Source organism: Oscarella lobularis, chromosome 11 (assembly GCF_947507565.1).
Source record: "Oscarella lobularis chromosome 11, ooOscLobu1.1, whole genome shotgun sequence".
Classification (NCBI taxonomy): domain Eukaryota; kingdom Metazoa; phylum Porifera; class Homoscleromorpha; order Homosclerophorida; family Oscarellidae; genus Oscarella; species Oscarella lobularis.
The window spans coordinates 926,263-946,423 of record NC_089185.1 but is presented as its reverse complement, the minus strand read 5'-3'; the positions used below and the strand labels follow the sequence as shown (position 1 = coordinate 946,423).

At 50.0% G+C, this 20,161-nt stretch overlaps 11 protein-coding genes across 14 annotated transcripts in view; 4 read left to right on the top strand and 7 right to left on the bottom strand.

Annotated features, from left to right (window-relative positions):
* Nucleotides 1-23: 23 nt before the first annotated feature.
* Nucleotides 24-750, bottom strand: LOC136192853 (glutathione S-transferase 3, mitochondrial-like). Its single transcript, XM_065981590.1, has 5 exons — nucleotides 615-750; nucleotides 494-558; nucleotides 385-442; nucleotides 262-334; nucleotides 24-203 (listed from the first exon to the last, which is right to left on the bottom strand). The coding sequence occupies exons 1-5, from the start codon at nucleotides 735-737 to the stop codon at nucleotides 103-105; spliced, it is 420 nt and encodes a 139-aa protein (XP_065837662.1). The 5' UTR covers nucleotides 738-750; the 3' UTR covers nucleotides 24-102.
* Nucleotides 751-761: 11 nt separating this feature from the next.
* LOC136192852 (glutathione S-transferase 3, mitochondrial-like) lies at nucleotides 762-1,550 on the bottom strand. The gene is made up of 5 exons (XM_065981589.1): nucleotides 1,408-1,550; nucleotides 1,292-1,356; nucleotides 1,140-1,197; nucleotides 1,015-1,087; nucleotides 762-965 (listed from the first exon to the last, which is right to left on the bottom strand). Exons 1-5 carry the CDS (start codon nucleotides 1,528-1,530, stop codon nucleotides 862-864), a joined length of 423 nt encoding a protein of 140 aa, XP_065837661.1. The 5' UTR covers nucleotides 1,531-1,550; the 3' UTR covers nucleotides 762-861.
* A 39-nt stretch (nucleotides 1,551-1,589) lies between these two features.
* LOC136192847 (nucleoporin Nup43-like) lies at nucleotides 1,590-3,083 on the bottom strand. The gene is made up of 6 exons (XM_065981583.1): nucleotides 2,928-3,083; nucleotides 2,741-2,881; nucleotides 2,610-2,687; nucleotides 2,162-2,481; nucleotides 1,964-2,115; nucleotides 1,590-1,913 (listed from the first exon to the last, which is right to left on the bottom strand). Exons 1-6 carry the CDS (start codon nucleotides 3,057-3,059, stop codon nucleotides 1,615-1,617), a joined length of 1,122 nt encoding a protein of 373 aa, XP_065837655.1. The 5' UTR covers nucleotides 3,060-3,083; the 3' UTR covers nucleotides 1,590-1,614.
* Nucleotides 2,953-4,509, bottom strand: LOC136192851 (NADH dehydrogenase [ubiquinone] 1 alpha subcomplex assembly factor 4-like). Its single transcript, XM_065981588.1, has 4 exons — nucleotides 4,373-4,509; nucleotides 4,231-4,319; nucleotides 3,145-4,171; nucleotides 2,953-3,041 (listed from the first exon to the last, which is right to left on the bottom strand). Exons 1-3 carry the CDS (start codon nucleotides 4,455-4,457, stop codon nucleotides 3,911-3,913), a joined length of 435 nt encoding a protein of 144 aa, XP_065837660.1. The 5' UTR covers nucleotides 4,458-4,509; the 3' UTR covers nucleotides 2,953-3,041; nucleotides 3,145-3,910.
* Nucleotides 3,233-3,988, top strand: LOC136192850 (mediator of RNA polymerase II transcription subunit 7-like). The gene has a single exon (XM_065981587.1). It carries the CDS (start codon nucleotides 3,261-3,263, stop codon nucleotides 3,879-3,881), a length of 621 nt encoding a protein of 206 aa, XP_065837659.1. The 5' UTR covers nucleotides 3,233-3,260; the 3' UTR covers nucleotides 3,882-3,988.
* LOC136192846 (uncharacterized) lies at nucleotides 4,493-6,504 on the top strand. The gene is made up of 12 exons (XM_065981582.1): nucleotides 4,493-4,856; nucleotides 4,915-5,001; nucleotides 5,073-5,148; nucleotides 5,196-5,259; nucleotides 5,315-5,390; nucleotides 5,445-5,521; nucleotides 5,573-5,609; nucleotides 5,655-5,718; nucleotides 5,777-5,887; nucleotides 5,941-6,073; nucleotides 6,126-6,218; nucleotides 6,275-6,504. Exons 1-12 carry the CDS (start codon nucleotides 4,498-4,500, stop codon nucleotides 6,403-6,405), a joined length of 1,308 nt encoding a protein of 435 aa, XP_065837654.1. The 5' UTR covers nucleotides 4,493-4,497; the 3' UTR covers nucleotides 6,406-6,504.
* Nucleotides 6,505-6,531: 27 nt separating this feature from the next.
* LOC136192849 (ATP synthase subunit O, mitochondrial-like) lies at nucleotides 6,532-8,022 on the bottom strand. Its single transcript, XM_065981586.1, has 9 exons — nucleotides 7,844-8,022; nucleotides 7,730-7,785; nucleotides 7,631-7,678; nucleotides 7,458-7,568; nucleotides 7,330-7,402; nucleotides 7,136-7,195; nucleotides 6,964-7,076; nucleotides 6,830-6,916; nucleotides 6,532-6,771 (listed from the first exon to the last, which is right to left on the bottom strand). The coding sequence occupies exons 1-9, from the start codon at nucleotides 7,914-7,916 to the stop codon at nucleotides 6,658-6,660; spliced, it is 735 nt and encodes a 244-aa protein (XP_065837658.1). The 5' UTR covers nucleotides 7,917-8,022; the 3' UTR covers nucleotides 6,532-6,657.
* A 614-nt stretch (nucleotides 8,023-8,636) lies between these two features.
* LOC136192848 (pituitary-specific positive transcription factor 1-like) lies at nucleotides 8,637-10,068 on the top strand. Its single transcript, XM_065981585.1, has one exon. It carries the CDS (start codon nucleotides 8,899-8,901, stop codon nucleotides 9,919-9,921), a length of 1,023 nt encoding a protein of 340 aa, XP_065837657.1. The 5' UTR covers nucleotides 8,637-8,898; the 3' UTR covers nucleotides 9,922-10,068.
* A 1,898-nt stretch (nucleotides 10,069-11,966) lies between these two features.
* Nucleotides 11,967-17,788, top strand: LOC136193227 (ral GTPase-activating protein subunit beta-like). 2 transcript variants are annotated; one of them, XM_065982073.1, is made up of 21 exons: nucleotides 11,967-12,694; nucleotides 12,748-13,656; nucleotides 13,711-13,856; nucleotides 13,915-14,012; nucleotides 14,074-14,526; nucleotides 14,577-14,711; nucleotides 14,780-14,946; nucleotides 14,998-15,057; nucleotides 15,107-15,164; nucleotides 15,237-15,316; nucleotides 15,378-15,476; nucleotides 15,538-15,619; nucleotides 15,676-15,767; nucleotides 15,820-15,944; nucleotides 16,004-16,091; nucleotides 16,150-16,238; nucleotides 16,297-16,369; nucleotides 16,425-16,595; nucleotides 16,649-17,355; nucleotides 17,411-17,527; nucleotides 17,587-17,788. In XM_065982073.1, the coding sequence occupies exons 1-21, from the start codon at nucleotides 11,984-11,986 to the stop codon at nucleotides 17,708-17,710; spliced, it is 4,584 nt and encodes a 1,527-aa protein (XP_065838145.1). In that variant the 5' UTR covers nucleotides 11,967-11,983; the 3' UTR covers nucleotides 17,711-17,788. The 2 variants fall into 2 exon arrangements, with proteins under 2 accessions (XP_065838145.1, XP_065838143.1); XM_065982071.1 differs by having other exon boundaries at nucleotides 15,107-15,316.
* LOC136193238 (uncharacterized) lies at nucleotides 12,677-19,640 on the bottom strand. Of its 3 annotated transcripts, none has more exons than XR_010671293.1 (9): nucleotides 19,585-19,640; nucleotides 19,468-19,525; nucleotides 19,368-19,418; nucleotides 19,099-19,317; nucleotides 18,518-18,999; nucleotides 18,277-18,465; nucleotides 18,132-18,233; nucleotides 13,322-18,078; nucleotides 12,677-13,264 (listed from the first exon to the last, which is right to left on the bottom strand). XR_010671293.1 is itself a non-coding variant. In XM_065982087.1 (8 exons), the coding sequence occupies exons 1-8, from the start codon at nucleotides 19,612-19,614 to the stop codon at nucleotides 17,806-17,808; spliced, it is 1,404 nt and encodes a 467-aa protein (XP_065838159.1). In that variant the 5' UTR covers nucleotides 19,615-19,640; the 3' UTR covers nucleotides 12,677-17,805. The 3 variants fall into 3 exon arrangements, 1 of the variants encoding a protein (XP_065838159.1); XR_010671294.1 differs by having other exon boundaries at nucleotides 12,677-13,829; nucleotides 13,909-18,078; XM_065982087.1 differs by having other exon boundaries at nucleotides 12,677-18,078.
* LOC136193226 (uncharacterized) overlaps nucleotides 19,629-20,161 on the bottom strand; it is a gene marked incomplete in the record, with an annotated part of 15,831 nt that continues 15,298 nt past the window's right edge. Inside the window, 1 exon segment of the mRNA XM_065982070.1 lies at nucleotides 19,629-20,161. Within this exon segment, the coding sequence (XP_065838142.1) occupies nucleotides 19,757-20,161 (405 nt within the window).

Genomic DNA, 20,161 nt, shown 5'->3' with positions numbered 1-20,161 from the left:
GGTACAGTGTAGCACGACTCACATCACAGATAAGAAGTGAACTCGATCAAACAACTAGCACAACAAAGAAAGGCAAACGAGCGTGTCGTACACCAAGTACGTTTAGATGATGCCCAGAACCTTCAAGCCAAAGCTAGCAGTGCATCCCAGCATGATCAAAGCACCAATTCCACCAAATTCTCCATACGAACGTTTCGAGGGATCTAAATCAAACACATTTGTGCTAGTAGTCAAAAGCGTCGGGTTTTTTTTTGTGGTCACCTCCAGAGTTGTATCCATAGGAGTAAGCCATTCTACCTGCAAGATAGATGGCTCCTCCCAGAGCGCTAAGGCGCTATAACAACAGATGCAGCCATCGTTCATGTGCGCCATTCAAATAATTACCGGATACTGAAGGCCGCCAACAAAGAGAGTCATCAGAAATTGAGGATACATTTCTAATCTGAAAGAGTCCGAGTCTAGCGACAAAATGTGGAACGAAGCAGGCACTCACGTGTTCTGGTGGACTCTTTGGACGCAATTAAATGCCGGCTGCGTGTCTGAGTACACGTCGGGAGCCTGAACACGAGCGAGATCGGTCTAGAGAAAGGAATCCCAATGAGGGGTCCTCTCACCTTTACGCCGTACTGCGTGCGAGCACGAACGACTCGAATAGCAAAATAGGTGTTGAGCAAAGCGCTCCCGGTGCCCACGAGAGCAACATAGCCGTAGTCCTTATCGAAAGACGCCAAATCCATAACACAAGCGAAGGCAGCGAAGCGCACGTTAGAATCAGCAGACGAGAGAACAGGAAGCAAGAAAAGCAAACATGCATGCAAAAAACATTCTGCAAAACAGTCAACATTCCACCTCTTGTGTCGTCTACCCGATCACCCCGAGTAGAGCAAGTCCATGGCAAGCTGTGCAGCCTAACATAAGGAGCCCGCCAATGTATCCAAATGCTCCATAGTTTCGCTTCTCCGGAACTTGACACTTTTTAATTAGTAACAAGCTATAGACAAGTAGATACAGTACCTCCAGTTGAGTATCCAATGGAATAAGCCACTCTGCCCAGAAGGTAGATTACTCCACCAATAGCACTTAGACACTACGGAATTAGATATTCAATTATTTAAACTTTTCATAATTTTTTCATATACAGGATATCTGAGGCCTCCAATAAACAATTTCATCAGGAACTCGGGATACTGCTCCAACCTGCAAAACCAGAAAGACATTCCCCGCTTGGCGCAACAATAACAAAATGACTCATTGCACAGGAGCCACGCCCCACCATAAAAGCTGCACTTACGTGTTCTGATGAACCCTCTGGATGCAGTTAAAAACGACGTGAGTGTCAGAAAACATGTCTGGATACTAGAAAAAGTCGAATTGCTGCTGTTTGTAGTCGAAGACGGAAGCCGCTACCTTCACGCCGTACTTTCCCCTAGCTTTTCCGACGCAAATAGCAAAGTACATGTTAAGAATAGCACTAGCAACACCGACTAAGATGACATAGCCGAAATCGGGAGAGACATCTATCGGGGCCATGGCAAAAAGCTCAGAAGAACTCCCGGATAACCTACTACTGAGACTACAACAGTTTTTTTTTAATTTCCTTAATTAATCACGGATTTATCGCATTGTAAGATTGTAAACAACCACAACAGCTTCGCTATCACTGCCACACACCAAATGACGCGACAAGATATCAAGCGAATGAACTGGCAATTTATGATGAGGCAACATATGACTAACTTGAATGTCGCTACTGCTGGAGCTTGCATTGTCTGCTAACCATGGACTATATATTGAACTCTCGTCAGAAGAGCGCACTGGAGTGACTGCTGAAGCATCCCAGTGTAAAACTGAGCCATCATCAGAACAGCTGAAGAGATTATTTGGATAATGACGGTGAAATTTCACTTCCCACACTAGAAATCGAAAGAGTCTATTATCCTATTCTTGTGCGATGCACACATACCGTTTGCTGAGTGACTTTCCATCAAGCTAACAGGATACTTCTCTTGCCTTAGGTCCCAAATGCTTAGAACGCCATCCTGATTTCCTGCAGCAACCAAGTGCCACTGATCAGGATGACAGTCAACGCAGAGCAGCGCAGAAGGCTCCAAAAGCCTAGAAACAACACTCGTGCCTACTAAAGAAGGAATGGAAAACTTGCATGTGCATGATCTTGGACGCCCTTCTTCTTGAATCTTCTCTAAAGTCCCAGAGTTTGAGTTGTCCTGCCATCCCAACAGTCACAACTTCCGTTGCTTTGGTAAACGAGATGCCATTGATGGCGGTGCTCTCGGTTTCCTGAATTTCTTGTATAGGTCCACTAGCGCCCGGTCGTAGAACCAATATCCTTCCATCTTCTCCTCCCGTGACGACGTCCAGGCTATTCACCTCATGATTCACGGCGAGACAAGTGCACGAAGCTGAACCACGACGATGTCTATGAAGATCGCTCCATCGATATTCCTCGACCAAAGAGATCTCCTAGAAGAGAAAGACTGCAGTAGCGGTAGACAAAATTTCATACTGAAGAAGAATATGATTAAATAGAAAGTACTTTTAAGATGTGCGAAGCGACTATAGTACTATTTCTGAAAAACAACTCTACTCACTCCCATGGAGTCGCGTTGGCTCCACAGTTGAACCGTGCCGGTCGACAAGGCAGCAAGAAACCGGTCTGGATCGAGAAACTATAAGAATTGTTCAAAACGAGCTCTTTTTTAATTGAAATGGCCTCTCTCGCCTGGATATCGGTCACATTGCCGCCATCCGCTACAGGCGCCGATGCGGCCAGTTTCGACTCGGTCGGCACGATTGACGTCGCGAAGTCGCGAAGAAATCGTTCCTCTTCGTGTTCGATCGTCCAGAAGCAGACTTTGTTGGGCTAGAAAGTGGTTGCAGAGCGAAAGAGAGAAGCGGGAAAAGGAAACCTCGTCGTCCCAGCCCCCAGAGACGAATCCAGTCGATTCTTCTATGCTCTTAAACGTCGGTCGCCATCTCACGGCCGATACTTTCTGTCCGACGTACGTTGCGACGGCTTGGGCCTTGATAGAAGAGGCCATTGGTTAGAGTTACGTCAAATCGCAATAATGAGGTTTACGGCACTCAATATTTGAGTCAAATCAACGTTTGGAGATGTTAGCTTACACGCTAAATGAGTCGTGGATAAGTCCAAGTAGTGAAGACTGATCTCTCGAGATAGGAAAACGGTTTTTCCTCTGGGTGCGAACGCATTTCCTCTGGTGCGAACGCACGTTATCCTTATGGCGGCGACCGAAAGTCAAGTTCAGGGCGTTTCGTCCTTCCCCGCACCGCCGTCGGCCTACTACAGTCGCTATACGGACGCCAACGTCGAAGCGGGCCTCGCGCCGAAGCCGCCGCGTCCGCAGCGAACCTATTCGGCGTTCGGCGCCGCGTTCGACGCCGACGAGCCCATGCTTCGCAGTCTGCGCAGTCAGGAAATCTCCCAGCTCTATCCGGACGACTCGAATCGGCTCGTGCAAATGAAAAAACTCAATCACTCGATCCTCGTCAATTTCGTCGACTTGCTCGACGTTCTAATCGCGTCGCCGGGCAGCGCGATGCGCGAGCAGAAGATACAAGACCTTCGACTTCTCTTCGTCAATCTCCATCATCTCGTCAACGAATATCGACCCGGTCAAGCACGCGAGGGACTGCGCGTAATGCTCGAACAGCAGAGACTCCAGCGCGATCAACTTCTCGCCGACGTGACCAAGTGCGTTGCCAAAGCAACGTCCGTATTGAGTCAGTGCGCCGATTCTTTGGCGGCGGCGGCGGCGGCAAGCGGGGGTGGGGCTCAGAGTCAGAAGGAGGATGGGACGAGAAAGCAAACGGATTCCTCTGCTCCCATGATTGTTTCATAGAACTTGTCTGTTTAATTAATATATTGTTGTCACATTGTTATTTTCATGTTGGGTCGTTTAAGTTGCTTCACGTCTTCCGCTGTTGTAAATAATGCGAAGTAGCGTAAGACGTTTTGAGCGTCGACTGGACTCAGCCTATGCATCTCAGCCAATTTTTCTGCTGTGTATTTCTCCGGCTCCGTATGAAACAGGCGAAGATAGTTGACTATTTCTCTGACGTTCACGTAGCCCTTAGGTCCCTCGCCATCCGCAGAAACAAGAGGACGAGGAGGCTTCGCTCTCTGCTCAGGCTAAACGAACAGTTCAATAGTATTTTGGTCTACGTCATCGCGTTACTGTGTTCTCTCACCTGAAGCTTCTTTGTCGTCTTTTCGACGTTGAGCTTCTGCATGTTGCTTATTAGATACTCGTTCTTGTTCGAGACAGCGTCGTTGTCAACTGAGAACGGAGAGCGTCACAACAATCCCACTTCTACACGGCACAAAGATAACCTATCGAGACAGGCTTCGGTTTTGGAACGCTTCTGGGGGGAGGAGCGCGTGGCTTTGCAGCCAAACGACCTACGAAACTGCCCATGAAAGATCAAAGACTGATCGTCCCGGTCCCGTATGTTTCGATGGGAAGTGGAGCGAGCCAAAATCGATCTCCGTCCGTACGAAACGATCCGACTTACGAACTGTTCCGCCAAGCGTTCGAAGATCTTCCACTGTCATCGAGGCCGTCATCTGTGGACAGAATAACCGAATTGCTGTCGCAAACAGAGACGACGACGTTGCCAACGAAAACGTGGATACTACGAGAGGAAGAGGAACCGTTGGGCATCTATCTCATCGTCAGCGGATCCGTCGAGATATGCATCGAGAGAGACGGTCTCGTGGAATCCCTCCGGCATCTAGAAAGAGGAATGTTTTTCGGCGAGCTTAGTACACTGTTTGGCGCCACATGTTCGGCGTCAGCGCGCACGCGAGTCGATAAGTACCGCGAAGGATATGTAGAATATAGGCTCTGGAGGAAGGTCTTTTCTATATTATAGCACCACTCTCATTCGTCTACCAGCTCAAATATTTGAGTCGTATCTACCGACGGATCCTCGATCAAAATTGCGCTGGTGTACGCGACAGTACGGAGGAGGGGGGAACAGTCTTAAATTGTACCGTGTGCCTTGAAACGTCTTCTCTTTTCCAACAAAAGGCGATACCTGGATACTTCCAAGGCGTTTCGTCACAACGAGCTCGTCAATTGCGTGCTAAAGGACGCAGTTAGGAAGGTGACACATCGTCTCTGGCAAGCGTCATTCTTTGATTTGACTGGCAGGTTCCTCTCTTTCGGGACTGGCCATCTGAAAACGTCAAAAAATTGACTGGCCTCTGCAAGCCATGTAAGACTATATAGAAGAGACCACAGAAACGGTGAAGTGAAAGGGGTGTCATTAGTACTTGTTGACGCCGACACCTTGTTGCGAGAGAAATCTGCGCTGGAACTAGAAATGATTATTCTGTTGTCAGGACGGTTGGCCAATAGGACATGGGAATTATTAAGTGTTGCCTCATGACTCCTTTGCAGAGTTAGTATTGACTTGCCTGGTCAGACGTCAATATCACTTTTTCCTGGTACAGACGTTCGATGGATCGGAGAAGAAGGTATGCATGTTCATAGAATACCTTACAAACGTTCTGTGAAATGTTTTCAAGGTCTCTTCATGGACGAACGTTGCCGGTGCAGCGTAAAGTAATCCTGCACGCGACGTTGATACTGAACTGAACGAACCTTTAGAACAGACGCACCCAGCGTAATCGTTGTGATCGACAGACCCCTTCTACAGGCAGTCGTTAGCAATGTAAGCTAAATTCGAAGCATTGACTACAGTATATGGCACGTTTACTTTTGGCTGTAAGAACCTGCAGCTTGAAGGCAGTTTGAAAGAGACAAACGCCAATTGGATGAAAAGACGAGAGATGATTCCGTACAGTCTTGTACACGAGTACAATGGTCGGCTAGACATAGAAGTGAGCCAGGAAATAAAGCGAAATAGAACGACTAATCGACTGCCGACGAATAGGTGGTTATAGAAAACTTGCGTCAATATCCAGAATTCAAGAACTGCTCGTGGCCGTACCTGCATAACATTGCAATGAACATGAGAGCAATGAGAGACACCGCTCAGTCGGTCCTTCTTTGTGAAAACCTACTAGGTGAGTACATTCCACTCGACGAATTTTTCTCCACGCGATCTTCTTCTTTCAGACAGCCTAGCCGTTTTGGTTATTGAGGGCGAACTAGATATTATCGACGATGAAGGCTTGAGTCTTGTACACCTCACTCCAAACATGTGCTACTGTGAGTCTTCCTGAAGACATATACACTGAGATGAGCGACTATCTTTCGATTTGCAGACAAGCAACTCCGCGTGCCCAGAGCCGTTTGCCTTCGGGTCGCCAGCAGCTCTGCCGTTGTGCTGACGTTTCCTAAGACGTTGGAAAGCTCATCAACATCGACAGCAGCTGCTGTCATGCATAGTAAATAAACGCAAATGAGGTGCTTGCGCACCCGTTTGCGCGTAAAAAGACGCAAACATGAGGTATACATAAAGATGTGGGGAGCCCTCCTGCGGGGGCGAGAGGAATCATCACCTGCGCGCGGGCATAATACGTAGGAACGCAGAAAAAACATAGTACAAGGGTGTTACGTGTACATAATAACACATTATTCATGGCCAGGGAAAGAGAACGCGTGTGTCAAAGGAGCGCGTTCGCGTGCACGCACTGTCACAGGAGGACTATATGGCCTCGCGAAGAAGTCCAGTGAGCTGCTTGATCTTTGAGAATATGGACATATCGATTCGCTTGTCACCTATCTCGACGATCATGCCTCCAATAAGACTTGGGTCGGTCTAGAACGAGAGTTTGGTGTGCCAGAATTCCATCTACTACATGTAATTGGCAGCCGACCTTGGTATTCATCTTGAGAGTCTGCCCTTTTTCTATAAAACCGCGCAGGGATTCTTGAAGTGACTTGAGATTGTCACTTGTCAGACTCTAATAGCGAGCGATAGTACAAAGGGAATTTCCGATTTTTCTAGAACCTTTGCACTTGTCACTGTGCATTCGACTTCTCCGCGATGCGCGCTCATCAGCTTCTCGTAAGCCCCAATGACTCCGATCGCTTTGGAAAGTCTGTTGTTTTCGGCTAAGCATCCTAGGAAGAAAAACAGGGCGTCTCTCTCATAGACACCTGTGCGCTCAGAGGTCAAATACCAAAAAGATTGACAGTAATAGAAGAGCACTTTTCAGCTTTCAACAACTCCTGCAATGTGGCTGAAAAACATCCAGTTACTAATAGCTAATTACAGGCACGTGTTAGTATAATCAGACTCAGTCCCAGGTGTAAGAACACCTTTCTTGATTGTGTGTAGAGCCGACTGAATGTTAGTGGGTGGGCTAGTATTTACCTTGCTTTTCTATCTTCTTTATTACGGGATTCTTCAGATATTGAGAGACATCTGGATGAGCTCCAATCAAGGTCTGCATAACGCGAAGATTTCCAATTGGGGGATCGTCGAAAAATTGATCGACCGACCTTTAGGCTTTGTAGTTCCTTTTCTACTTCCTCGAGCTTCTTATTGCGAGCGGCAGCGGAATAGGTGGCATGCGCGTAGCGACCTTCGATTCCAAAGACTTGGATAGGTGCCTAAAGTGACCAAATCGTGACGCGAGCGAACTCTGCGAACTTCTCGGCCTCTTGGCACTCGCCTTTACGACGTCCGAAGAAACAGACGTTAGACTAAAACTTCTTCGCGCCTGAGGTGACGGAATATGCAACGGGAGTAGAGCAAGCGCTCGTTTTCTTACCAGTCTCATCGTCGCCATGATGAAAGCAAAGCGCATGCGCAATAATGTCATTTGATCTATTTACACTCGGTAAATGTGCGTGTACATATATACAAAAATTTTCCGTTTATAAACTTTTTGTTTGAAACAAGCACGTAGCAGATCGATTCTTAGATTTCGCAGTTATACGACCCCAGGCGAATGTCATCAGTGTTGCACGAATCCCTATCAGTATTATGAGTTGTCTGCTGTCTGTTGTCTCTGCGAATCATTCCTTTGCATCAACCGCACACAGCGCCTATCTCTACGTCAGGCGCATGACGTACGCTGTGACGTAGTCACGTTCACCTATAATGCTACGCATAACTCTGACAGTCAATGAGTGCAAGTTGATTTCATTGAGGCGATCACAAACATTCACACTAATAGAATGGGAAAATCTAAAGCACCTGCACTCCCGCCCTTGCGGCGAGGAACAGACATGCCCCGCGTCGTCCTCACAACCGCGGCCTCCGCTGACGCGGAGAATTCCCATCTCAGCTGACAAAGCGAATCGTCGTCTGATGATAGTTGGAGCTTCACTTCGGATATCCTATTTGCAATATGCATGTACTGAGAAGGGGTATATGGTGATTGCATGAGTAGGGAGCAGCGCGCGGTGAGGCCCATATCGATCGTCAAGTCGATCGCGTCGGTTCAGCACGAGTCCTATTGTTGCGCACGATTGAGCAATAAAAAAGGGTCAATAAAAGGTTTCTCGCCCTATGGTTTCGTGCGGTGAGCAAGCAGTGAGCACGGATTAGACCGCGCTGAGACCGCAACGACAAGATAAACATTTTGCCAGTCTTATGCTATGCATTGGCGTCCTGCTCGTCAGGATGTGACGGCAACCCGTTGCTTCCACCCTAAAAGACATTGCTGTGTCAGTGGGTCAAAACCACGCTTCATCAACTACTTGGGCTGGGGTTTTCTCCCGAGTCAGACTGCACGCGAGCCAACTAGATTAGCGTAATCAAAAGACTGCTATCATAATTCAGCACCGTGAACAGTTTGCCGCAAGTATTGACACTAATTACGCCGACTCCGCCTTGGAGCACTGACCATCTATCAAACCAGTATAAAGAGACGGTTCAAAAGCAAAGTAGATTCAGTCACTCAACTGCTCGTGTCCTTGAAAGTTCAAGTCGATAATGAGTTCCACACACGCGGGATACGCATCGACGACTTTTCACAATCAGCACCATCACACGTCGCCCGTCGACACTGGCACTACTTCTAGTGGCGGAGGAAACGATCACCAGTGGAAAGTTCCACCACCAAGCTATGGCACTACGGCTTCAGTGATTCAAGAACCATTCAATTCCATTCAAGTGCAGCAGTTTCAGCGGGCATTTTCTCCCTATGCGCTATCGTCGGATCCCAACGTTCGGCGAACGTACGGATCGTACGAACAAGACGCGTTATCGGCTTTCAATGACGCGTCTTCGTCGTCCTTCTACGAACCGTCATCGTTCGCTGGAAGCCACCATGCGGTCGCTGCAGCCGCCGCGGCTGTCACCGCTGGACTAGCAGGAAATCATCACCACCATCATCAGGCGAGTTCGATTTACTTCCCTAGCATGGGAAGTGACGCAACGAGGGGGGTATCTTCTGCTGCCGTCGCTGGCGCCGGACCGTTTGGCACCGGTCAACTGATGAACTGCGATCGACCCGATCAGTTGAAGGAATTGGAGCGGTTTGCAACCGATTTCAAAACGCGACGACAAAAACTCGGCTTTACGCAGACGCACGTCGGCCAGGCGCTGGCAACCGTACAAGGCACCGACTTTAGCCAGACGACGATCTGCCGATTCGAGAATCTTCAACTGAGCTACAAAAACGCGTGCAAACTCAAACCGATACTCGAAAAGTGGCTCGACGACGCCGAGCGAAAACAAGAGGGAGAGGATCTCAAAGAGGGTATCGATGCCGCCGATCAGAGACGAAGGAAGCGTCGAACGACAATCAGTATTCCGGGAAAAGAAGCTCTGGAACAGCACTTTCTGCGACAGCAGAAGCCATCGCCGAAAGAAATAACAAAGATTGCCAATTATCTACAGCTGGAAAAGGAGGTCGTTCGCGTTTGGTTCTGCAATCGACGGCAGCGGGAAAAGCGGATACGGAAAACGCTCTATTGGGGCCGAAATCACGGAGTGGTCGACTGTCAGTATTAGTCAAACCAAAGATAGAACATTTCCGTAGTTCATTGACCGTTAGCCAAAGTAGGACAGTAGCTTGCTTTATATCCTGTATACATTACCAAATATTCTTCTGACTTATTGCACACAGCACTGAGCAATAAAAAGCCGAATGCTATCAAATATTGTGCTCCGTTCAGCTGTTCTTTCTCCCTCTCGTGCGGGTTCTTTCTGAGCGTAGGTGGGCGCTAACGTCAGCGAATTAATTTCCGTGCATTCGAGCTTGACTGGCACAGCTGACCTCACAATTAGATTCCGTTCAGAGAAAGGTATCCTACTAATCGTATTCTACGTATTGGCATGCAAATCTAAATGACGCTTCGCTTCCTCGCCGTATTTTGCTCAGCTGGACATCCCGCAGATCTCTCAGGTGCAACGCTGAGTAAACTGAACCCTCTAATTACGGAATTCGATCCGAACCAGACACCCTGTCGCTACAAAAATATTTCTCTTTCAATTGCGTTTCCCTGCGATAATCGGACAGTGCATTAGACGTCCATGCTTCAGTTTTAGAGTGCCCGCTGTGGGAAGGCAGATAAATAAGACTGAATCACGCGTTAGGACCCGTGACTGCCGTACGCGTTCTGCATGTTAAGTTCTCTCATCCGATACGTATATAGATACGACTCTGCCCTTTCATGCAGCATGCAGAAGATAGATCTTGCGCCGAAGCTAATCACTTCTAAGTTGTGTTTTAGTGCAAAGACAAGCGCGCAGTCACGCGTGTGCTCAAGACGACGAGCAGCTAGCTGCATAGACAAAGAAATTACGGTCTGAAGGCTCCAGCGCAAACTGTGTTTAGCCAGCAGTCGCCAGTAGCGTCTCGCTGCACCGTAAAGCAGCTAAACCGCAAGAATTGTGTTGATTGTCTTGAAGACCTCACAACGCCGTGGCCACAATGCATAGCCAAGCAACGCTACTAGCCTAATAGATTCATGAATTTCCCTTGAAGTAGTGCAAGTTTCCTCCAAGAAAAGACTAAATTGCATCGAAGCCCTTCTATGACGATAATGATGATGGAGGTGGCTTAGGAAGCATTTCTTTTGCCTTATTCAACTAAAGCCTAGTGAATACTTCCTTCAGTGCTCGATATCAGCAATGGCCAATGGGATGGCATGGGTTGTCTAATTAAACTACAACGAGACTGCAAAGGCCTCAAGCAGAGCGCTAATGCTTCCAATCACAGGACTACAGGGTGGCTACACCGCAGCTCACCGTGGTCTCATCCCGTCTAGATTGACCTCCGCATGCGCAGCGGCTTCATAACTTGAATGACGTACGCTAAAAGAGCACGGTAATCAACTCGGTAGTCAATGACGATCAACACTAGAAAGAGTCCTCAAAGGAAAACGCTCTCAAGTCTTACTTCAGTAGACTTTGGAAAGCAGTCAACTTCTGAGTTCGGCTTGCGGCACTAAATAAATGTATAAGTTTAACGTTATCGATCGTGCCTCCCGGGCCGCTGTGAAATTAATTAGTGCGATTGCGTAAAAGCAAATTTTTCGTCTATCCATAATCACCGAGCTCGGTTCACCGCACCTTACTAGTACGTAGTCGGTCACTTTTCTAAGCACAGACTTTAGACAAAACTCAAGTTGAATAGTACAGTGTAAAATAAAATGCATTGCATAAGTCGAAAATAAACCGGTGTGGACGTCACTAGTCACTCTCCTCCATTAATGAATTAGTAGATAAACGCATTGCATAATAAGTCGAAAAGTCCATAAAAGCAGATTTTTCGAGTAAGGGTTCGTTTCTACGTATATCTACATCACGAAGCTCGGTTTCGTTTCTCTATCACCAGTTACAACAGTCTATGTCTGAATCACGAAGGCAGCTCGGTTCAAACAACTGCACTTTCTAAAAGATTTTCACGTACGGCAGAGGCATTTTTTTTTGGGTCGAGGCACGAAACATCAGCTTTTGTTCCCTCTGTAAGCTAGTATAGCGCTTGGGCGAGTCAATGGCGTCGTAGAAGAGACGCAGCTTCGGTACGGGGGTACGGGAGATGCGTCGTGCATGTCCCGGAACGTTTATAATGTACGCCAACTGGATATCGTACGTGGAGTCGCTAAATAGCGATACGAGTCTCCCGACGACGGTGCTCGATCGCTTCGACCAAGCGACGAGCACGGGAGTCGTCCTGTCTGTTGTCAAATCGCTGAACGCGTCGCAAGGCGCCGCTCTGCGTCTCGACGAACCGAAAGACGTCGAATGGACGATGGAAGTCGTCGGATTCGGTCTCGCCTTGCCGCTCGAAGAGGACGAAACGCTTCAGGCGTGCATCGACGTCTACAAGGACTGGCTAGCGCCTCTCTACGACGCGTCGGCGTCGGCGTCGTCACGCGTGCCGGCTCCCGTACGAGCCGATCCCGAACCGTACGCGCGCACGATCATACGCCAGTACGCGTCCGTCTTCAAGTCCCGTCCCGGTCACGTGGGCGTACGACATCACGTCGCGATATGTCGTCGAGTATTGGCAATAGTTCACCGACTCGCCTGCGACCCCATGGCGGCGTCGCGACTCGGTCGGCAAACGTGGGAAGTTTTATTTGACTTCGTTCTCGGCGTGAGCCATCGAGTGCTCGCACCGCCCGTCAAGGCGGGCGGCTTTGCTGAACATCTCGCCGATCGACTTCTTGGGACCCTATTCGACATCTATCTGCGCGCGTGCGACTACTATTTTCCGTCGCCGCCGTATTGGCGGACGCTGCGCGACGTGTGCATTACGTGGCGGCACCATCATCAGGTGAACGAATCAAAAAAACTCGATTCCATCAAAAATCTCTTTCCTCCTCTTAGGTTGTCGATCAGTGGAGCGACACCGTGCTTCGACTCACGCTGCGCGTGATACGACTTCTCTACGGGCCAGCGTACGGAGCCGCGCTTCGACTCGTCTATGTCACCGAAGATGAGGACGTTCGAACGTCAACCAGCTTGATGCCGGACGACGCCGTCGTTCAGTGCTGGTTTCGCATGCTCCACGCGCTCGGCAATCTCGTCGACTTGTCGCGAAAGGAGACGATTGGCGGCACGCCGGCGTTCATCGAAGAGGCGCAGCGCGGCAGCTCGCTCTCGCTCGGCGATCACGTCTGTCTTCGTCAATTGCCGCGAATTTTTTTCAAAGCGATGAAAGGCTTGGCGGCGAACGTCGACGCTTTTCTTACCGTCGGCACGACGGACGAGGTTGTCGTGCCCGGCGACGCGACGACTGCGTCGCCGACGTCGCGTCATACGCCCGGTCTTCCGACGCAAACGAAAACGAAAAGTGCTGCGTCGCCCGGAATCGCCGCCGCCGCCGCCGTCGGTCTTTCTCGACCTGACGGAAATAGTCTATTGCACTTGTTCGGTCATTGGCTATTCGAAGCAACCATACCGAGCGTTCCCGGTCTGCAGGACGCCGCCGCCGCCGCCGCCGGTGGGGATGGGGGTCCAAGTGCCGCCGCCTCTGCTGCCGGCAAAGGAGGCGTTCGCCGTTCCAGCTCCGATATCACGTCGTTTATCGTTCAAGATCGACGCAGTAGCGGAAGCATTGAATTCATCGGAAAAATCGACGACGTCGCGTCGAGTTCGACGTTTGAAGCGGGCCGAGCCGAAGCGTTTGGAGCTCTGTGTCGAATATTTTGCAAGCAAAAGTGCGCCGCACCTTTCAATCAAGTCTATCTCGCGCGATTCTATTACGCTATCGCTTTTGGCCTTCAATACGATCGAGTGAGCCGATGAGGCGGCATTCATTCCTTTCTCACGAATTATTTCTCTTTGTAGGAGAAGTGCACGGGGCAAGTGTTGACCAGCATATTGATCAATTCGCGTTCGCTGTTTCGTAACGATCTAATGGGCGTTCACGTCCTGCTTCCTCACTTTATCAAGGCTCTCGAAATCATCTTGCCGGTGAAAAAACACGAGTTTCGGTACGGTGGCGCCATGCACGGACGAGACAGAGACTTAAAATCAATTTCTCGCCTCTAGATTTCAATTGTGCACGCACGAACTGAGAGAATCGTGCGTGGAAATTCTTCTCTCAATCTTGTGCCTGCCGCTCCACTTCAAAAACGTTCCTATTCAGGGTACGTAAGTTCCACCGTGTCGTTGGAACTTCCACTCAACTCCCCCGTGTTCTTGTTGCAGATATCGCGTGCGGCGTGCAAGCGAATGACGAGAGCGTCGACGAAACGTTTCACAGTTTCTCGTCGAAGACGAGCACGTTTCTCTCCTTTCATCATCGTCTCGCCGCTCTCCTATTCAGCGCGCTCAAAGTCGAGCAGGACTCGCGCAATCGTCAAAGTCTACTCGCCGGTCTTCACGTTCTCGTTCGCGACACGGTCGAGACGGAGCATCCGGATCACATTCTGACGTCGCTGTCGCCGCCGACGTCGCCGCTCACGCTCGCCGACGTAGCGACGTCGGCGTCGCCGCCGCCGGCGTTGGGATTGAATTTCGAACCCGCGCGTCGACTCGACCAGTCCATGGCCGCGCGACTCAGTCGCTCCGTCGGAGACGACGCCGCGTCGTCGTTGGACAACACTACGCCGCGCACTCGGGCTCGTCTACGCGGACACGTTACGAAGAGCGGTAGTTGGGGTGCGATCCGTGCGATTTTTTCCTTTCCTTTTTCTCAGGATCTTTTTCAGATGGAGCCGAGCTCGTCGTTCGAACGTGTCGCGAAGCGTCGCAGCGTTTCCTTCAGCCGCGAATGGAAAAACACGTTACTTTGTCTGTGCTGGAATTGCTCGGCGATTTGGCGAATTTGAACGTTCCGACTGTCGGTGAGAAAGTCGCGGCTGCTGCGCCTTTTTCTTCTTCTTCTTTCTACCGAGCGTCTAACGGTCTTTAGATCCTGGCGAATGGTCGTTCACCGTCAAGTGGCTGTGCGACTATATATCGACTCTCGTTGGTCAGGAGAGCCGATATCATTCGAGAGATCTTCATTCGACGATAGTCACGGCCTACCAGTGTCTTCAAGAGTGGATTCTCGCTCAAAATCGACTTCTTTTCGAAGAGGTACAGTCTTGCATTGAGAAGTGTGCAAGAGATGATCGTCTCTCTTTCCAGGAAACTCTGCGCCACGTTTTAGAAGTCGTGGAGCTGGGCATATCTGGCTCAAAATCCGAGGTACGGTAGACATGCGACGAAACGTTTGGAAAGAATTTCTCGCTTTTAGGCGCTCGGCACTTCAACGGATGGAGATTCCGCCAACGTCACCATCAGACAGCTCAAAGGTATGCTATCGCTATCGTTAGAAAAACGTTTTTTAGGGATGAGGGCATCAACCGCGAAAAACGCTCATGTAGATCAAAAGGCTCGACATCCTGTGTCAATCAGAGTCATGGAAGCAGCCGAAGTTCTCCTCACTTGCATCATAGAGCATTTGGTCACTAACCATCTTTGTCAACAGACATTGTTTGAAATGGTAAAGCGTCTAATAACTTTAGGGCTCGTTTCCCTCGCCGTGCGGACCCGCCTCCGTGTCCAGTCAACTTAACGAAGACGAACTGTTGAATTTGGCGACGGCTCGGAACAAGGATGCCGCGGCGAGTTTTTATTTAAATTCTCCTTTCTTTTTCGAATGCCATCGTTCTTTTCTTTTGCTAGGCTGCTGTATTCCGTTACTTCGTTCTCGACAGCAACACCGTTTTCGCTATATTGGAACATGCTGTCGACGAGGAGAGTGACGGTGAGGTCGATACTTCAAAATTTCATTCTCTAACTACCCCGGGCTTCTTCCGATAGCTTTCCTTCCAACTGTGTCTCTCATTCTACGCAGTCCCAACGGAAAACGCTGCTGGACCGTTCAACTGCGACACTGGCCAAGAAATGCCGGAGTGAGTCGATAAGAGGGGGTATAATGTCTTTCAGTTGCGAGATTTGTTTTAGTCGCAAGCCGAGGCACACTTGATCCCGGTGAAACGGCCGGAACCGAAGCCCGACGAGCAAGTCAAGCCGCTTCCTGTTCTACCCTATTGGCCCAAAGCCGCCGACGAAGTTCCAATAATAAAGGCGTAAGCGGGACTTGCACCAAGCGGGGGGGAGAGTTTCTGTTCTCTATAAATGGTTTCAGTGACTATAGCATCCCTCCACTTGACGACATCCTCGACGCCAAGGGGAAAGAAGAACAGTCGAGACTTCACGATGCCGTTCTCAAGGCGGTGAATAAACAAAATCTCAGATGGTCACTCGGCGGCGAGTCAATATTCTTAATTTCAGGCCGAGACAGAAAGGATTGCCGCAGGGAAGTTTGACGTCGAGCAAAGAGAGTCGAGCATACCACGCCGCACTGAAAGCGTCAAGCCAGAGTGAGAAACAACGATGCATTCTTTCCTCCATTTTCTTAGAAAACGTGTCTGGTTTCAGAGTTTGCACTTCATTTCAGACCACCCGCATATTCTTATCTCAGCTCGGCATCTTGTCGTTGGAAAGTCTTCAGGTAAATTCATGTATGCACCCACCTGGATCGCGTTTTGATTGCTGATTTTCTACAGGCGGTTCCGACCCAAGAGCGCCCGTCGTTAGTGACGCTCGGCACGAGCAATCCGACGCTGTCGACGGCACTGCGCGAGCTGGACGACATTCCGACTCGCTCCACGGAAACGGTCTACGTTCTCTACGTCAAAGCCGGTCAGACGACGTTATCCGAAATGTTCCAAAACAAGGTTTTTTTTCGCCCATTTTCACAAGCCAAGCGCGCCCACTTTTTCTTACGCAGGGCACGCTTCGTTCCCCGGGTCATTTTCACGAATTTCTCCTCTCGCTCGGCTGGCCCGTCGACCTGTCGACCCATCTCGGCTGGAAGGGTCCCTTCTCGTCGTCTCGTTTTAAATTCTGCAAGCTCAATCCGACGCCCTACTACGCCAATGTCGCCATGGAAATGCTTTTCGTCGTGCCGTCGCTTCAATCGCAGGCGCCCCTCTTATTCGACCAGACGTCGTCGGCCGTCGCCACACCTCCCCCGTCGTTAGCCCGATCGACGACGTCGCAGGACGGCGAAAGTCTCGGCCGAAGTCTCGGCGTCGAACAGACGCGACGGTCGACGGCGTCGGCACCGACGAGTCCGATCGGCGACATCGGCACCGCCGGCGTCACTTTTCCGTCTCGTCCGCAAACGTTGGCGTCGACGCTCGAAACGACGCCGGGACGCGTCGGTCGCAAGGCGGCCGGACGAACGGTTCCGTCCGCCACTATATCTGATCTCGGCTTGGCCATCGTCTGGCTTGAACGATTCGAAGATCACGAAACGTTTCCGCTGGAGAAACTGAGTCACGCGATTCAGGCTCTAAACATGTGCGCAAGCGAGAGCGGCACCACCGGCGGCGGTGGACACGCGCTGAAACCGAAGGCAGATTGCGCCGTCGTGTTCGTTCATCCGCTTAAAACTGGGCTGTATCGCATATTGACCGCGTGCACTTCGGAGAAGTCGGTTCCGTTCTCCGTGAAGCGAACCTTTTCTGACGTTGTCCTCTTTTTTTAGGTGGGTATTCGCCGGGCCCCTGCTTGACGGAATGGTGGTGAGTCGTCGAGTTCTTGGTCTTCTCGCAAGGCAGACCATGATCAATTCGAGTCGACGTCAGCAGCTGGAAATGGACAGGTAAAGATGAAAAATAGGAAGGTTTTTTTCCCTCTTCCAATTCGCTGTTCCTCTTTCAGTTTTACCACGCCGCACATTCTCCGCAAACGAAAGATTGAAGAGATCACGAGCCAGCACGAACAGAAGCTGTCCATTCCGGCCTTCATGGAAAGTCTTTTCAACCCGGCGTACAAGCAGCCGTGAGAGATAAAACAGTGAACATAAATGCGGATTAATTAAAGAATATGTGTACATGTCTAAATACGTCAGCCTACTGACTTACTTGTACCTGTAAACACTCAGCTGTTCCATAGCATCGCCGCTTTGACTTTCTGTGCCGCGCTTTCAACGCTTTGAACCGCTCTCGCTGCCCTGACTTGATTCTGCCTGATTTCGTCGAGGTTAGCTTTCAAATGGGCTTCCGCTTCTCTAAGGCCGTTCTTGGACAAGCCGGCAGCCGTGCCCAAATCGGTTAGTCTTTCTTGAACTTGGAGTATTTCGTCGACGACGCCAGAAAAAACGGCTTCGGCAACCGGACAAGCTCCCAAGACTTTTTCGGCATGAGGTACGATCTGCGTTATATAGGAATAGGTGCAATGGCTAGAAATATTCAGGATGAACGCACTTCAAGCCGATACATTTCCACTGCTTTCGCTACTTGAATATCCAGACTGCGATCCAATGCGCCAGGAATGAGCAATTGCGGAAACGGCCCAACATTGGTAACCTAGAGAAAATCAAGATAAATAACACTTATAATTCATCGTTGCCTCAAGTCCATCGTCTCCAAGCGCTTCCTTCAACGCTGTGACGCAGTCTTCCAAACTGGGATTGGGACCGACTCCAATTCTGCAAACGGCGCACTGGCGACGAAACCGACTCAACGACCCGTGAAAATTAGCCGTCGTCGAGTCGACGTCCCCTAGAGACGGCTCACACCGATCAAACAACGCATCCAACTGCAATAAAAAAATCGTCTCCCTGTACAAAAAAATAGAAAATTGCACTCACTTCGTCAATTTTCGTTCGATTGAGTCGATAACGGACGTCTTTCGATTTGACCCAAGTGCCGCCGATTTTTCGCAGTCCCTCCATCGGCTGTGTCATCTGTCGCGTCATCCCTTTGGCGGCCGTCCGAATCTCGACCAGATGCCGAATCAACGCCTGAACGGCGTTGTGCACGCTACTGTCGCCGTCGCGCGCCGACACGGCGACGCTGCCGGCGAAACCGCTCTCGTCGGCGTGAGTCTCGAGCGCCGTCACCTCGGCCGGCACGTCGTCCGATTGCGGATCGTAGTCGAGTTTGTCAAATTTGTTGCCAAGCAACAGGACGGGAATGTTATTGAGTGTCGCCGTGGATAATCGGCGGCGAACGCTGCCGTGAAGTACTGCGTCATCGGCGTCTTCGTTCGTGAGAATGGCATTGCTGAGGATGTCCTGTTTCCACATGCAGCCACTTTCAATACTGTCTCTGCAGCTAATATCCACCACAACTGAGGGAATAGAGAGAGGGATCGAATGAAGTGTATGGGTGGGGACGTATTCGGTATTTGTAGAGTGTTGTGACAAGTGTCTATTTTTTTGCGTCTTACCTATGGCCGCGTCGATGTTCTTATAATAAGACTTTCGTAGGTCGACTTCTTCGCGCCCGGGCAGGTCCCAGAGGGCTACCGATACGATAGCGTCGCGCGGAACGTTGACTTTCTTCACGACGTTGCCAATGCAGACGGATACGGTCGGGCGATAGTCGTAGTCGAATTGATTGCGCACGTAGCGCATAAAGATGCTCGTTTTGCCTACTTCGGAGTCACCTAGACGAACGCTGTCACCGATTTCGCCAACCAGTGGTTCGTTCCCTCACCGACTAGGACTATCTTGAACGAAGGGAAATCGTTTAAGATCCCTGAGGTGACTAAAGAGAGAGTTGCAATGATAGAAAGGAGGAGAAGAGAACGACGAACCGCGACGACGTGACGAGCATCCCGCCCCCATTGAATGTGTTGTTTGCGTTGCCGTGCGCTACCGCGGGAAATGGGCGTAAACAGATGCATTTGGTGTGTGCGATTCCCTTACTGTACCCAATCGGCTGAAAGAGAGAGAGTGACCATTCGCTCCTATTGGATCATTTTCCGATGTTTAATATAGGTTAATTAATGGGAGTACATGTGAAATTCTACTCTGCTACTAGTACTTGTAGCGTCCCCTCTTGAGTATTTTCTCTCTAACGTACGATTCTAGCGTAATGCATCTCTAACGCACCCAGACGTTGATATCGTAATCGAGGGGCACTCTTAGTATTTCTCCATCCTGCACTTGAAAGTCGGCTCCGTCGAGTGCCGTTTTCCCTACGTAGACGGCATTGGTATCCCCACTACAGCCGATTGTGAGACCGAGTGTAGATTCGCAAGCTGTCATTTCTCCAATGCGGCACAGACCGTCCCACCGTCCGCTCATTTTGCAGACAGACAAAGGAGATTTTCCTTCCGCACACGCAGAAGATACCGCCCGTAGCGACAATTCGTTCAGACAGCGGGCGGTTGAATAGGCAAGAGTTGCCGAATCAGAAGAGCGAGAAAGTCGCACCTGCTGACCGCCGACCATCCAAAATGCGCTGCTTACCATATCGCCCCTTGATTCGGGCAACAACGTTTGCCC

Coding starts and splice junctions, on each gene's coding strand:
- LOC136192853 (XM_065981590.1), bottom strand. CDS start 737: ATGGATTTGGCGTCTTTCGATAAGGACTACGGCTATGTTGCTCTCGTG. Junction 559..614: donor GCACGCAGTACGGCGTAAAG/GTGAGAGGACCC, acceptor GCTCGTGTTCAG/GCTCCCGACGTGTACTCAGA. Junction 335..384: donor TTGGCGGCCTTCAGTATCCG/GTAATTATTTGA, acceptor CTGTTGTTATAG/CGCCTTAGCGCTCTGGGAGG.
- LOC136192852 (XM_065981589.1), bottom strand. CDS start 1,530: ATGGCCCCGATAGATGTCTCTCCCGATTTCGGCTATGTCATCTTAGTC. Junction 1,088..1,139: donor TTGGAGGCCTCAGATATCCT/GTATATGAAAAA, acceptor CTAATTCCGTAG/TGTCTAAGTGCTATTGGTGG. Junction 966..1,014: donor CATTGGATACTCAACTGGAG/GTACTGTATCTA, acceptor AAAAGTGTCAAG/TTCCGGAGAAGCGAAACTAT.
- LOC136192847 (XM_065981583.1), bottom strand. CDS start 3,059: ATGGCCTCTTCTATCAAGGCCCAAGCCGTCGCAACGTACGTCGGACAG. Junction 2,482..2,609: donor GCCAACGCGACTCCATGGGA/GTGAGTAGAGTT, acceptor TTTCTCTTCTAG/GAGATCTCTTTGGTCGAGGA. Junction 1,914..1,963: donor GGAAAGTCACTCAGCAAACG/GTATGTGTGCAT, acceptor TTCGATTTCTAG/TGTGGGAAGTGAAATTTCAC.
- LOC136192850 (XM_065981587.1), top strand. CDS start 3,261: ATGGCGGCGACCGAAAGTCAAGTTCAGGGCGTTTCGTCCTTCCCCGCA.
- LOC136192851 (XM_065981588.1), bottom strand. CDS start 4,457: ATGGGCAGTTTCGTAGGTCGTTTGGCTGCAAAGCCACGCGCTCCTCCC. Junction 4,320..4,372: donor ACCGAAGCCTGTCTCGATAG/GTTATCTTTGTG, acceptor CTCCGTTCTCAG/TTGACAACGACGCTGTCTCG. Junction 4,172..4,230: donor AGACGACAAAGAAGCTTCAG/GTGAGAGAACAC, acceptor CTGTTCGTTTAG/CCTGAGCAGAGAGCGAAGCC.
- LOC136192846 (XM_065981582.1), top strand. CDS start 4,498: ATGGGAAGTGGAGCGAGCCAAAATCGATCTCCGTCCGTACGAAACGAT. Junction 5,149..5,195: donor TAAAGGACGCAGTTAGGAAG/GTGACACATCGT, acceptor TTTGACTGGCAG/GTTCCTCTCTTTCGGGACTG. Junction 5,610..5,654: donor CGTTGCCGGTGCAGCGTAAA/GTAATCCTGCAC, acceptor ACGAACCTTTAG/AACAGACGCACCCAGCGTAA.
- LOC136192849 (XM_065981586.1), bottom strand. CDS start 7,916: ATGACATTCGCCTGGGGTCGTATAACTGCGAAATCTAAGAATCGATCT. Junction 7,196..7,329: donor AAAGAAGATAGAAAAGCAAG/GTAAATACTAGC, acceptor GATGTTTTTCAG/CCACATTGCAGGAGTTGTTG. Junction 6,917..6,963: donor GCACAGTGACAAGTGCAAAG/GTTCTAGAAAAA, acceptor GCTCGCTATTAG/AGTCTGACAAGTGACAATCT.
- LOC136192848 (XM_065981585.1), top strand. CDS start 8,899: ATGAGTTCCACACACGCGGGATACGCATCGACGACTTTTCACAATCAG.
- LOC136193227 (XM_065982071.1), top strand. CDS start 11,984: ATGTACGCCAACTGGATATCGTACGTGGAGTCGCTAAATAGCGATACG. Junction 14,712..14,779: donor TTTGAACGTTCCGACTGTCG/GTGAGAAAGTCG, acceptor AACGGTCTTTAG/ATCCTGGCGAATGGTCGTTC. Junction 16,092..16,149: donor ACGATGCCGTTCTCAAGGCG/GTGAATAAACAA, acceptor TCTTAATTTCAG/GCCGAGACAGAAAGGATTGC.
- LOC136193238 (XM_065982087.1), bottom strand. CDS start 19,614: ATGGTCACTCTCTCTCTTTCAGCCGATTGG. Junction 19,419..19,467: donor ATGCTCGTCACGTCGTCGCG/GTTCGTCGTTCT, acceptor CTCTCTCTTTAG/TCACCTCAGGGATCTTAAAC. Junction 19,000..19,098: donor GAACATCGACGCGGCCATAG/GTAAGACGCAAA, acceptor CTATTCCCTCAG/TTGTGGTGGATATTAGCTGC.